Below are 15,340 nucleotides of genomic sequence, written 5' to 3'. Positions count from 1 at the left end.
TATTTTTACTATATAATCAATAGAGCCCCGCCATAACACCAGAACCCCTAACCCTGGGTCATAAAATTCACAATTTTGGAAAAGGCACTCTTGCTCATCAAAACTATGTGTTTAGTTAGTTTATTTAATACCAAGGACCAGAGAAGAAGATTTTCAATGAATAATGAATTTTCACTATATAATCAATAGACCCCGCCCTAACACCAGAACCCCTGACCCTGGGGCCATAAAATTCACAAATCTGGAAGAAGCACTCATGCTCATCATAATTTTGAGCTTAGTTAGTTTATTTAATACCCAGGGGTAGATAAGAAGATTTTCAAAGAATAAATGCATTTTCACTGTATAATCAATAGAGACCCGCCCCAACACCAGAATCCCTGACCCTGGGGCCATAAAATTCACAAATCTGCAAGAGGCACTCTTGCTCATCATAACTATGTGCTAGGTTAGTTTATCTAATTCTTAGGAGCAGAGAAGAAGATTTTCAAAGAAATAATGCATTTTCACTGTATAATCTATAGAGCCCCACCCTAACACCAGAACCCCTGACCCTGGGGCCATAAAATTCTCAAATCTTGAAGAGGCACTCATGCTCATCATAATTATGTGCTTAGTTATTTTATTTAATACTTAGGAGCAGTGAAGAAGATTTTCAAAGAAATAAATGCATTTTTACTATATAATCTTTAGAGCCCCGCCCTAACACCAGAACCCCTGGCCCTGGGGCCATAAAATTCACAAATCTGGAAGAGGCACTCTTGCTCATCATAATTATGTGCTTAGTTATTTTATTTAATACTTAGGAGCAGTGAAGAAGATTTTCAAAGAAATAAATGCATTTTTACTATATAATCTATAGAGCCCCGCCCTAACACCAGAACCCCTGGCCCTGGGGCCATAAAATTCACAAATCTGGAAGAGGCACTCTTGCTCATCATAATTATGTGCTAAGTTAGTTTATTTAATACCCATGAGCAGAGAAGAAGATTTTCAAAGAAATAATGCATTTTCACTATATAATCTATAGAGCCCCGTCCTAGCACTAGAACCCCTGACCCTGGGGCCATGAATTTCACAATTTTGGTAGAGTACTCAATGCTTATTACATTCATGCCAACAGTTTGCCTGCTTGATGTCCAGGAGTAAAGAAGAAGATTTTTAAAGATTGAAATAATTTTAGTGTTTTTGGCCCCACCCCTCAGGCCCCAGGGGGGCGAGGACCATGAAATTCACAATTTTTGTTCCCCTTCACCCATAGATGCTGTATACCAAATTTGGTTGAAATTGGTTCAGTGGTTACAGAGAAGAAGATGAAAATGTTTAAATGTTAACACACGACGCACGACGACGGACGAAAAGGGATAGCAATAGGTCACCTGAGTTTACTCAGGCGACCTAATAAAAAATGAAAACAATTTTTTTTTAATCGACATTTCCAAAACACGATTTAAATTGCCGCTTCGGTAAAACATGTGTATTTGTTACCCAACGCGTGTAGTATAAATATAAATTTAATCTATTTTAGTTAATATGCTTATGTTTTACATGTAACTAATAGAATGATGTTCACATTATAGGATAAAACTACTACTTGTAGGATGAATTACATGTATTTCCGAGCCAAAGCGATTCTGAATAAAATAACGGATTTCTAATTTTAAATTTACAATTGTCTGTTGACGTATTGCATAAATACAAGCGTATTTAAAAATTCTAATGCAAAATATTATATATCTATGTGTCATTTTATATTTAATTTATGATGATTATTTTAAATAACATCTACACGTATCTGTAGACAATTCCATGTGGTGATTATACTCGGATAAGATGATGGAAAGAGGAAATCAAATTATAAAAGAAAATTTCCAAAACTAAATACGCAATGTGCTGTGATAGATTTTATTGAACAGAGAAATTTAGGAGAGAGAGAGAGAGAGAGAGAGAGAGAGAGAGAGAGAGAGCGCACGATACCCTCTCCATTCTCAGATATCTGTTTTATCAAATAAAATTTCTATAATTTTTCCTAAATATTCAAAGCATTAAAAATAATCAATTTTTAAGATTAACAAATCCACTTGACAGTAATCATTATTTTCCATCTTCAAATTCACACGGTTCATAGGAAGTCCACGTGCTTGTCCTGTCAATCGAAATCATTCGACAGAGTGGAGGTGTTGAAATCTCGTTTCACCGAACACGCCGAAGGCGAAGAGTCCCTTAGTATTTCCAAGAAGTTTTAATATTTTTATCTATCATTTCTAGATCTCATTTTTATATTTCTGCAGAGAAAAAATGAATAATGGGAAAATGTACTTGGAACAATTAAGTTTGAAACTGTATTTGAAACATATTCCCTGTCAATTAAAAATACTACTGTCGGCACACGTATATTTCAAATACTATTGTTTAACGACTGTTTTGATGGTTGTTTGAGGGGTGGGGTGGGGGAGGGGGTTGGTTGGAGGGGGGGGGGTGCTCTTAATCATACTGAATGGCAAACATATATTTCGGTTGTACGGGGAAGGAAGGAATTTTCCCTCTTTAATAAAAGGCTCATCGCAAAGCTGACAAATTCAAATGTATTTCTTTTTCAATCAGTTAGTCTTTTCTAAAATTTAAAATCACACTATCAATTTCATTAGCTCTAAAGATACTCATTTAACTTTATATCTCCAGTACTCTTCATAATTCTCAGACCAACATGCAGTTCTAATATATTTTCGTGCATTTTTTTGTAAATACGTGTTAGAAATAATTTTTTTGTTTATTGTTGTCTTGTAAAAGACTTCAATTATTGTCCATCCATTAGTTGTCGTCTAGATCTTTTACAACAAAATGTTGCCGTGCTTGAAGCATTTGTACATTGCCCTTATTTAAATTCAATATTTTAACATCGCTCTACATACATGCAGGTACTTCATGTGAAAATTTCATGGATAAAGTAACAGCTAAGTTGTAATAAAAGAAATATTATTATAGTAGTTACTTTTTGCAATGAAATAATTATTCGTCAAACACGATATCTTAGTGTAAATCCTTACCATCAAAAAGATAAGTCCTCTCACTTCAGAGTTCCGAATGACAATGCAGACTGAACGATAAGTGAACGGTGAACACAAGGTGAAGGCAAAGTAAACGGGACTGTAACATGATACATGTGTATGACATAGAGGGGACACTCCATCGGTAAGATTTCGAGTTAACCCCGTCATAATATATCGGTATTTTAAAATAAAGTTTGAAAGATGATGCCCTTCTTCCTATTTTAAATACAATTTTCGAACATTTATAAAGAAGAGAGAAAAATTTACGGGAACAGATTGTAAATAAATTTAGATTATATTCTTTAAAACAGTGAATATCCATAGAAAAATATAAAATGCATCCTTATTTATATATTTTTATTTGAACGTTTGACTAACATTTGTATACTAATTCATAACATCATACAGGACACCTATAACAGCTGAGAAAATTAAATTATACACGTGTTACATCGTTTTAAGGTCAGCATATATGTACATGTACCAGAATTTTCGCCCCAATATGATAGAAAAGCCCTGGCCCTAAGACTATAAACTGAGAATAGACTTCAGTCAAAATTCTGATTTTACACATCTTACATTTTATTAAATGTACTTGCTTAAGATTTTGCGATGTTGTTTACTATTTCAATTCAAAATTTGTGATTAAAAATTTGTTTCAATATCCATAATTATTTCAAAAGTTATAATAGTTTGAAATTTTGACTCAAGTCTATTCTCAGTTTCTGGTATTGGGGCCAGGAGTGTTATGTCGCCTGATGCGGAGGGAATAGGGTGATATAACACTCAAGGGCTTTCCTGTCACCTTAGGACAAATATTCTAGTATTGCTCCCAAGAATTGAAACATGTAATAAATGGCATATTACATTTTTAAACACTGAACAAAATATTCTGGTATTGCTGCCCGAGGATTAAGCCATGTAACATATGGCATGTTACATTTCAAAAACTGAACGCAAATCGATCATCGAACATATTTTTGAATAAATAAGAACGTTATTCCACAAATACCTCTTTGCACTTTTTACAAAAGTATCTGTCCTTTAAGGATCCACGAAACAAGGACGTTGGATCTTGTAATCCTTCGATATGATCTAAAATGTACACAACAAAATAAAAAGAGTCAGAATAATTTTGCTGTAGACTAATGAGACTTTAAAGGATAATAATAATAATAATAATATATATATATATATATATATATATATATATATATAGAGAGAGAGAGAGAGAGAGAGAGAGAGAGAGAGAGAGAGAGAGAGAGAGAGAGAGAGAGAGAGAGAGAGAGAGAGAGAGAGAGAGAGAGATATGTTCCATGTTGACAACAAAATTGGCTGTTTGAACGATATAAATACATTTTACATGTTCCATCTTCTTTGCCTTCCAGTTCTTCAGATTTTCAAAAAAAAAAGCCAGCAAATTTTCACAAATCTTAATTTCTCCCCTTGAAAGAGGACGCGGCACTTCCTTTGAAAAAATTAAAATCCCCTTCACCCATGCAGGCTTTGTGACACTTTTGGTTGAAACGTGCCCATTAATTCTTGAGAAGTCAAAAATGTGAAAAGTTTACTGACGACTCTTTGGCCAGTAAAGTTCACTTGAGCCTAAAACCTGAGGCTTATTTCCCCACGATAAAGAACAGCACTGCACAAAGGCCCTGAGCGCCGAATTAATGTCTAAACTTCAAGCCTTTCTCCAGCATATGTTTACCTTTCAATATGAGTAAAAAATTCTCAAACAGGAAGGTCAGTAACATAAAGTCATGATTTAAATCTATTATGCATTTCCAAAATTAAATACATTTGTATTCATACCGCATTACCTTTACACTTCTCCAGGGTCTTGAATTCTTCTTGAATACCGTTTAGTAAGCTGGTTAAGAAGGATAATGTATCCTCCTGTTGAAATTCCCTGTATTCTGAATGCCTTAAATAAAGTGTTAATTATGAGCCGAAATGATCACTATGATGTTAAATTCATTTGATTTCCATTTTGATAAAAAAAAATTAATTATATGAACAATTATAATTACTTCGTTACGAATGCATGGTCCGTCAATATATTTTTACTTTGGAGATCGCACATTAAGGACTAAATATTGTAGTGTTACATTACTATTTATTATATAGCTTACAAACAGTCAATAATAAAAACATTTATTTGCTACTAAAAATCCAGAGAATTTTAACATTTAATATCTAAGTGTTTTATTGAATGCCGACTTTGCATTACGTATATGACTATGCCCGAATCATTCCAAATACAAGCGTTCAATATCAAACGCCCCGTTGTAAACAATAAATGTCCTCTGATTAACCTAGAACAAGATTTATAACGAAAAGTTGGTCTAGGAAAGAGGTGATTATTTTCGCGCTAAATTAAAATTATTAATTCATAATTCAATAAGTATTAGCCACAAGAATACCTCAATACACAGATGATGTCGCTAAGTAGGGTCATTGAAATAAATGCGATATTGAGCACTTGCAAGACAAACGTTAATTTAAGTACCGAAACTGAATTTCTGATAAATTTGTGTTATTTAGTTGAACTTATATAAATCGATGAGAGATGTTTAAGCTATACAATAAAGGATGAATTGAAATTGTATCGGTGAGTATTGGCACTCATCGGCTGTACAAATGCTCTAGCAAGCTCGACTTTATCAACCTGAAGACAAAACCATAATGTTTCCATTTCTATTTTTTTCTCTGTGATAACTCTTTGAAAGTTGTACTTAGGTAAACCTCAATAGATAAAGTAGAATCAAAGGGATGTGCGGATTAAAATGATTCCCTTTACTTGTAAATAATTGAAGTAATTAAGTCCCCATCGAATCTCGGCTCAGGATGAAAATATAAAGATTACGAATAGTATTCAAGCTCAAAAATCCATAAAACAATACAAAATAGGAGCCCAGCAAACACGGACCTCCTTAAGGACAGATGATACAAACAAATTTTTTCTTTGAAAAAAATTTAATATCACGTCACAAGTTTAGAAAAGTGGAAGGTTCTTAGAATGTTTTTTCCTAAGAATTGGAAAATGAAATAGACTTGGAAAATATTAGTAATATTTCAATAAAAAAGCAAATATAGACAAATAACATTCAGTAAAGGTTTACAGGTGAAAACAGATTTCAGAATATGTTATCTTGGCTTAAAAGTGTAATATAAACCTTAGAAAAATATACCAAGCCAGGTGAATTTTAAGAGGAAGATCAAAATAACAGAAAATCAGCAATATCACATAGGCTGATTTTTACCATTTAGCTTTTCCTAATAAAATTCACCTGGCTTGGTGTATTTTTCTTAAGATTATATTACACTTTTAGCACTATGTTGACATATTCTGAAAAATTGTCAAAGAAAAAAAAATTGTTTGTATCATCTGTCCTTAACATCAGAGGTGGGGTCAGGTGCCATGGAGGAGTCAGCATCCCATGCCGACCAGTGACACTCATCGTGTGCCCCTTGTCATAATCAGGAAATAACGAAAAAGTCTGTCGTCAATTCAGTGTGTAAAAAATGGACTAACATATTGTATGAAAACGTAAGTCAACATAAAACATATAAATTGTATTTTCTGACAAAGCTATGTATGATTTGGATTAAAGTAAAACTAACACATTGTTAACATGGCATTTGTAATCATAAACTTACGTTCATCCTATTTCATTTACATAAACATAGTAACTAATGTATGTTTTATCCTTAGCATGCTTTTTTCATCTTTGTCAAATAAATTCCTTACTTTTCGTTGAATTCAAAATGAAAATGTTGTAAATATTCCACCATTTCTGTACCGCCGGTGTTTTGAGTTCTGATTTTTTCCAGGATAATTGAAAGTAAGCCAATCCAAGGTGCTTTCTAAGAAATTTTCCCAGGTAACATATGGAGATAACGAATGAAATATATTACAAATAATGAAAAATATATCCATGTTTTTAAAAAATAATAAATGAAATGCATTATGGTATCATAGTTAACACCACGCCTCACCTGAGTAAGGTAAGTTGCAGATTTTCGCCTTCATTTGACATTAACCCCACCCAACTAATAAACCATACTTTCCCGGAATCGTGATATGAACAAACTTGCATCTACTTTTTGCAATAAAGCTTCCATATAGATTGATCTTTTCTGTCCCATGAGTTATTGAGAAAACGATTGTTTTATTACGATCTCATCATTGTTAAAAAATTTTTATTTAAAAAAAACTTACACGTATCCTCTTCCTGTCGTATGCATTATAATATGTTTGGCAATTTATTAGGCTAAATTTGTGAATTCTGAGATGTCCTAATGTAAAAACGCGGATGCATGTAACAATGACGACAGACGACACATTTGATTCGAAAAGTTCACTTCAATATACATCTCAAATAAGTTGAAAAAAATTATAAACACTCACCTCTCGTAAAGGTTCTAACATTAGATGAAAGAAAGGGGTCTCAGCCAAAGTCTGTGATAAAAAACATTAAACTTATATACCTGAAGTTATATATAGTTACTACTTAGATGGATATATATCTTATGTTAATCGCGTACTACTAAGCCCAAACTTAATTAATAAGGTTGTCTGGTAAGGTTGGCATGGGAAAAGAGCGTTTTTCATTTATTTTGTAGGATTATAAAATAAATTTTATACAAAGGCATTATTTAAAAAAAAAATCATCTTTTGTTCTCTAAAAGAAAAAAAATTGTATGGCATTTGTTAAAATACAGCTACACTATAAAATACTGCCAAATTTTTCTTTCAGAAGAATGAGGGAGTATTCTCACTAACCTGAAGAATTGCATTTCTGTAGCAAGAAAGACCAACATTACTCAGCCCAAATGACTTTTGAAATCGGTTGCTTTCCTGAATAAAACAATAAAAATTCATTAGACGACCCCTATATTCGGATACAGTATTTAAATTATGAGAAATGCACAAACTCCTGAAAATATATTGCAAAAAGGTTGGCAATAAGAACAAACTATTTCATAAATGTATCGAAAGAATACTTTTGTATATTCCCACTTTGCCTTTCTGAAATGATTATTTACACAAGCATTCAAGACTCCTTTCCTGTTTTGAGGTTAAAGAAGTACAATGTATTTCGATTTCAAACAAGACGATCGATCATGGGCCACATCGCTCACATGAGTTCTGGCTATGTAAAACTAAAAGCAAAAATCAGTTCAGTATTGAAAAATTCAAATATAAAACTAGGTTCAAGTAGAGTAATGATTTGAACAAACTTGAATCTACACCACATGAGGATGCTACCATTTAACTATAACCAATCATGGCTTTGCTCTTACTGAGAAGAAGAATTTTAAAGATTTTCCCCATGAATTCCTATCTTAAACTTTGATCCCTCATTGTACCCCCATCCTACCCCTGGGGTCATGATTTGAAAAAACTTGAATTTGCACTACCTGTGGATGCTTCCATATGAGTTTCATCTTCCATGGCCCATTAGTTCTTGAGAAGTTAAGATTTTTAAAGATCGTCCCTATGTGTTCCAATGTAAAAAGTTGACCCCCCACTCATGGTCTCACCCTACTCATGGGGGTAATGATTTAAACAAACTTAAATTTGCACTACCAGAGGATGCTGCTTACACATGAACTTCATCTTTCCTGGCCGAGTGGTTCTTGAGTAAAAGATTTTTAAAGATATTCCCTATGCATTCCGATGTTGAATTTTGAACCCCCATTATTGCCCCATCATACCCTTGTGGGTCTTGATTTGAACAAACGTGAATTTACACTACCTGAGGATGCTTCCACATAAATTTCATTTTCCCTGGTCCAGTGGTTCTTGAGTAGAAGATTTTTAAAAGATTGCATAAATTTTTCACTAATAATAATAATTATTTCCCCTTAGAAGAGGGCGTGACCCTTCACTTGCAAAAACGAGAGTTCCCTTCACCCAAGAATACTTTATGTCAATTTGGTTGAAATTGGCCTGGTGGTACTTTAGACGATGATGAAAATGTGAAAAAAGTACAGCGACGCCAACGACAACAACAGCAACAACGGACAACGGACAACGGACAACTTTTGATCATAAAAGCTCACTTGAGCTTTGCTAAAAATTAAGTATGAGAGAAATGTCTTTACATTTAATGATCTACGTGAAAATATAACCTTGAATTATACATTCGTGGCTCGAGAAAAATAATTGATAAGAGGTAAGTGTCTCCTTCTATATTAAAGAAATGTACAGAAAGAATAATACTGTCCTAATTGGCTGTAAGAATCCCTGAATATGTGTCCCATCGAAATTCAGAGGTGTAAATTAACACTCTCTAATATTATTTTGAAATTCTTAAAATTTATTCAGCATTATAGAAAACATTGCGGACAAAAGATTGCTTTTCTCAGGCATAATAGACGTTAGAGAGACGTATGTAAAGACACCACAATCTATAAATACACCAACTTTTCAATTAAGTGGTTGGTATAAGAAAAATCTTAACTTTTATCAAATACTAGTAATTGGTAATACACAAGCTAATAATTGTCCTAAATAGTTTTAACTTGAATCAGAACATAAACGGTACCTCGGTTGCTGAATCTCTTGAATTTTTGGCCTGTTACAAATAAAATTAAATTGGTTTTATTATAAATTAAACACCTATATGTATTAAGTCTACGTTTCGCAAAGTTTTTCGTTAGATCAGGGACCGTGACATACCATGCACAAATAAAATTGCAATTTGTAATTAGAAGCATCAGCTGAAAAAAATGCACAGGTATCTGTTCAATTTATTATGGTTGTGGTTGATTGTAAAAAAAAAAATTAGAAAGAAAATGACATTTTCTTAAATATATTTACAAAAAGAAATGAATGACGTGAACATTATTTTATTTTACCTTTTTCTGCTTTTTAGCAGAATCATCTTTATTTTTCTGTTTTCTTTTCTGTGATGAAAGGCTCTGCGGGTTTTCTTGAATATCCTTTTTGTCGTGATCTGGAAGCGCGTTATTAATGCTCTCTTGAGCTATTCCTTGTCTTGTAGTTCCATTTTCTAAGTCAACATTATTACACATGTACAGGTAGATGCGTAGCGTATAGTTAAGCATTTTAATATAATAAACAAATGGGTATAATTTTAAAATAAAAATAACATCAATTTTTTTTTACATGAACCTATTTACTTTTTAAAATGTAATTTAAAGAACAGGGAAAATTTAACATTTTCTTACTTTTATTTGTACTAGCTACCTAGTTTTATGATGTGATGGCATGCATATATTATATATAATTAAAGATTTTAAACTTCTGAAACATACAGGAAAAAATGTAAGACCCTACGGACTGCAAAACAATTTGTTTTGGGACAAAATTATAATATAGATAAAAGAAGTCATGTTTCCATACGTATAGCTCTTTCTTAAAAGGTAAATTAAGCAAACAGTGATTGATATAAAAAAATCTTCCAATAATACTAATATGTAAGTAGGGCATTAAATATAGATCCATTTAAATTTCAGAGGTATGATCAGCTGAAGGAGTAGGCCTCACCTGTTTGCCAGTCATTTTTGAAATAATCAAGGATAAATGCATAGTCAAATCTTTTTTAAAAAAGAACTTAAAAGTTTGTATATACCAGCAACTTTGACGACCATAAAATTAAATTTACGAAATGATGACTTTGAAATAAATGAAATTGTTGAAAACTCTGAAATATATATATACATGTATCCTTGAATTGCAAGTCAGACTTTAAAAATGAATCTTACGAACAAGATCCTGAGAAGTGAGTAAGTTGGGAGACATAACCACCCTGATGATGTTTTATTGGAATAAAATTAAATGCATAATGTAGTCTAGCCAGGTTCAAAGATTTAAGTAGCATAATGTGCATTTTTTGCCACACCAAAGAGATAAGTAATAAGTTTTTTTTTTACCTCCGATCCAAATAGGAACATATAAGGAATTGTATCATAAGCTTAAATAGAAAAATTTTTTTAAAAAGTGTAGAATACCTGTAACTTTACAGTTGTTCGTTGGTTCTGTCTCCTGCTGTAAAAATATTGCACCTTGTTAGACATAATTCGCACTACACAATTGCCATTTTTTAAAGAACAAGAGGCCCACGGGTACTTATAGGTCACCTGAGTGTCATGTAACAACTTTCCAACAATTGAATTGGTTCGTGTTTTAAATCAAAGGCCATGTAAGTCAAAATTTTGAAAGAGGCACTATTGCTCATCATAACTATACACTTAGCTTGCTTACTTTGGTTACTAAATACCTAGAGGTAGATCAGAGTAACAAAGAGAAAATGCATTTCCACTTTATAACCAGTTGTGCACCCCACCCTACAGGAATCACTGATCCTGCGGGCACATATTTCAAGATTCTGGAAATTTTATCATTGATTTTATTTCAACAAAAATGGTTGATTAATACAAAAAAGTATATTTTACAGCTTAATTTATTTTCAGACTATATAACCTCCACCCCCAGTTCCCTGACCAAGGGGCCCTGAAATTAACCATTTTTTAAGAGTCACCTTTCATCATCATTAATATGTACCGAGAACATTGGTATAATACCCAGGAGCAAAGGGAAAAAAAGTTTTCGAAGAATTCATGCATTTTAGTATATCATCATAAGAGCCCCGCCTTAACTCCAAAACCCCTGATCCTGGGGCTCTGAAATTCACAAGCTTGGAAGAGGCATTCAAACAATTTGAGTAAAAAAGAAGATATTTAAAGATTGTGTTAATTTTAGTGGTCATGGCCCTACCACTCAGGTACCTGGAAGGCAGGAACCATGAAATTCTCAATTTTTGTTCCGCTTAACCCATAGATGCTTCATGCCAAATTTTGTTACAATTGGTTTAGTGGTTGCAGAGAATTAGCTGAAAATGTCCAAATGTTAACACACGGCGAAGGACAAAAACAGATAGCAAAAGGTCACCTGAGTTGATCTAAAAATGAAGAATAATAAATAAGGTATTTCGTTTTACCTTTATTTGGGTCAATAGTGGAAATTTAAAGTATTCATGACATTGCGCTTTTAAGCATTTTCCTAAAATAAATGGCTGTCCTTCCCTGTCCGGCAACAGTGCCTTCTGAATACAATGTCGGCAGAATTTATGACCGCATCGGAATATTTTATATACCTGAATAAATATATAATATTAAGACAATTATAAAAATTTGAAGTCCCATATGATCGTCTTGTTGATTAAAATTGAAAATCAACAAAAATCCATTTCATACATGTGCTTATATGTATATAAAACATACATCTTTTTTACTACAGTGGTCACACTTTCCGTCAGGACATTCAGAAATGAAGAGGTTTACCTTAAAAAAGTAAAAAAAAAAAATCCTCTCAATAGAATATACGAGTATAGAAGGTATTTTTTTAATAAGTGAAAATATTAGAAATGATTACCAAAAAATTTATTAAAATAGGATGAGTAATGAAATCATCCTGACAGACCTTAAAGCTTATAATTGTGGAAAAGAATTTCAATCTTCAATCTTACAACCGCTTAGCTATGATAGATCCTCAAACCCTCAAATTAACGTAACAGTCTGTGACAATTCGTTAGGAAAAGAGAAGGAATTATTATAAAGAAATGAATCAATGAAAAATATAAAAAGGGTTTTTGGTAGAATAATTTCGATATCAAACTATAGAATACTGAATATAACAGTTTTAGTATTGTACAGTGCAGACAAATAAAACTCATTTTAAACTTTAATTTTACAGGATAAGTGTAAAATGTTTAGGTGTAAAAAAAATAAAAATTATTTCCTTCACTTTTCTGTAGCTGTTTTAATATTATTAACTACTCGTAAGTAGCATTTACCATAGGATTTTTCAGCATTTCCTGCAAATGAACGAAAATACTCGGCGGTGGGTTTTGGCAATTCCATCCGTTTTGGACACACATGTTGCTGCCATCATTATTCTGAATACAATTTACGCAATATACATGACTGCAGAAGACCAACTTCAAGAAACCCTACAATACATGTATGTGAAAATAGGAATGAAAAATTATGTATATGTATTTAACTTTCTATTTGAATTTCCAAGAGGTTTACAATTCCATTATTGTTCATCTGAATCTAAATGTTCTTGCATGTTTCACTCGCAATAAGACCAAATACAAAATCAGATAAGACATTCGATTTAATTTAGAAGCCCCGGCCCTCGATTTCAAATAGTGAAACATATTTCAGATGTAATTAAAAAAGTTTTTGTTTGTAAGAAAATACCATTAATAGATCTATGGTGTTGTGAAAAGGACAATGTCGGTGTTGAACTGAAAATTATGTTTTTATTTATTTTTACCTTTTTTAAGCATTTAAGTGTGTTACAATTTTCTCCTTCTGCAACTAACTTGAAATACAGCGATATCTGCAAGACATAAGATTTTTTTTTTAATTTTAAAGAAAGTATCACTATATACTAGGACACTTTTCTGAAAAATGACCTGCCCTGTAAATATCAGAATTTGCCTTTTGGTATAATCTGACATAATATAGTTAAAAACACTATGGAAAAGCCTTGGTGTAATTTTTATTGCTTGCGCTGTCGAACTGAATAACGATTGAATTGACTGTTAGTGCTAGGGCAGTCACTGTTCAAATATGTGTTCCATGTTACAAGATCTTTCTTTATGCATCATCAAATTGAATCTTTTAAAATTGACCTTAGACTTTGACTCACATTCACATCTTCTATATATCTTGGCCATAACTTTTGAACACTTAGTACTTGGGCTTTCATATTTCATAGGTTGTTTACTTATAACAACATTTTTTTTATACCAACAATTTTGACAATTTGACCTTCACCAAGGAGTCTGACTTGCATTTGGGAAACCATCGTAGTCGCGCATACAGGGATACTTCGAGGGAGGTTAAATGAAGTAAAAATATACAACCTTAAAATTTCTTTACAAGCAGTAAAAAAATCCTTAGCTTATTCATAAATATGCAAATTAATTCTTGGAATTTCTTTCTTAGATTTCATTTTGAATTGAAATAAGCAAACACTAGGCATATCAATACTATAGAATAGTCATTATGCAGCAACAGTGGGAAATTCACCACGTTCAAATTTTTAATAAGGTCACACGAGATTTCTGAACATGGATAGTTGTAAAATCCGCGGGAGACTTCAAATTTAGTGTCAAGTTAGGTATGTTACATCATGTTATAGGAGCATCTCCCCCTCACGTCGAGTTCGGCTAAGTAAAATTACAATAGGATGCCTTTCTCTTTATTTTTTTTGTCAAGAAAGTCTTGGCATTCTGTCCCACAGACTTATTGCAGCCCGGAGGACCGGGCTGCTCTATACATATAAGTTTAAGTGTTGGTGTATGGGAATTGGGGTGGGAGTAGTTATGTAGAATTAAAGGTTTTCTAAACATTGAAAAAATTGTTAATCAGATTGTTATTTCCGTTTATAAATTACGAGATACATTATATATTTAATTCCATAAAGTAAATCTGTAAAAATATATATGTTTTTCATATTTAATATATAAGTTACTTATCATTTACTATCGAAACAACGACAGGTCCCTTTTTTTAGAACATCGAATTTTACTTCTATGATAAAAACGTACTCTGCACTGTTCCTGTTTTATATTCTAAAATTGAAAATTAATACATTTTTAAATATAAATGATGCGTGTGTCTAACTTCAATTTATATTTTAATTATGCAGCCAAAATGTACTTGAGGAACTGATCAAGTTTAAAATGGTATCGTTTTTGATTGATTTTTATCCGACTACAAGTTTTTTTTAAATATTTGCGACAATCGTCTCCATCTAGATGCATGTCTTTTTACACATATCGAAGCGGTTTTAATTGTTGATAAAGACTCATTTTCATTGTTTACTTTATATATTTCGCGGGCGACAATTGATGGTTGCATCAATGTTTTCTTGTTTATTACTGTAAACAGGGAAATTGACGCCCCCGTTGTCACAAGTGGACTATTTGGAAACGGGGCTAATTCAAAGAACACAGTATACATTCTTAATAAGAACTTGGACTAGGCGAAATAAAAACGGGGCAAAAGAATGTTTCCACTTTAGCATACTGCCGTGGCCCCTTTTTCCGACCCCACTAACTTTATCTAATTATCTCAAATCTTAATAATTTTACACCTAACCGATATTTTGTTATCAGTAGTGGTACTATACTTGCAAAAATTTTCATAAAAAACGACGCTTTAGTTTTATTTGAGGTAATTAAAAAAGCCCTCTAGTGGATGGTAATTCCGGAGTGTTGCGCTTGTCCGAGTTGGGT

General features: G+C 32.5%; 1 protein-coding gene across 2 annotated transcripts in view; it reads right to left on the bottom strand.

Moving 5' to 3' along the window:
* Window positions 1-15,340, bottom strand: part of LOC134244689 (titin-like) — a 57,760-nt gene that overhangs the window by 6,266 nt on the left and 36,154 nt on the right. For both annotated transcript variants that reach the window (XM_062726947.1, XM_062726948.1), the window contains exons 15-26: window positions 13,369-13,434; window positions 12,881-13,036; window positions 12,309-12,368; window positions 12,026-12,181; window positions 11,037-11,073; window positions 9,921-10,075; window positions 9,608-9,637; window positions 7,840-7,914; window positions 7,465-7,515; window positions 6,805-6,920; window positions 4,874-4,977; window positions 4,063-4,145 (exon numbers count right to left, since the gene is read on the bottom strand). In XM_062726947.1, coding sequence (XP_062582931.1) covers window positions 4,063-4,145; window positions 4,874-4,977; window positions 6,805-6,920; window positions 7,465-7,515; window positions 7,840-7,914; window positions 9,608-9,637; window positions 9,921-10,075; window positions 11,037-11,073; window positions 12,026-12,181; window positions 12,309-12,368; window positions 12,881-13,036; window positions 13,369-13,434 — 1,089 coding nt within the window. The remainder of the gene's footprint in view (window positions 1-4,062; window positions 4,146-4,873; window positions 4,978-6,804; window positions 6,921-7,464; window positions 7,516-7,839; window positions 7,915-9,607; window positions 9,638-9,920; window positions 10,076-11,036; window positions 11,074-12,025; window positions 12,182-12,308; window positions 12,369-12,880; window positions 13,037-13,368; window positions 13,435-15,340) is intronic.

The sequence above is a fragment of the Saccostrea cucullata genome, unplaced genomic scaffold (assembly GCF_032062105.1).
Source record: "Saccostrea cucullata isolate Sc308-1 unplaced genomic scaffold, CSIRO_AGI_Scuc_v1 ctg2393, whole genome shotgun sequence".
Lineage (NCBI taxonomy): Eukaryota > Metazoa > Mollusca > Bivalvia > Ostreida > Ostreidae > Saccostrea > Saccostrea cuccullata.
This window is presented reverse-complemented; position numbering and strand designations above follow the sequence as displayed.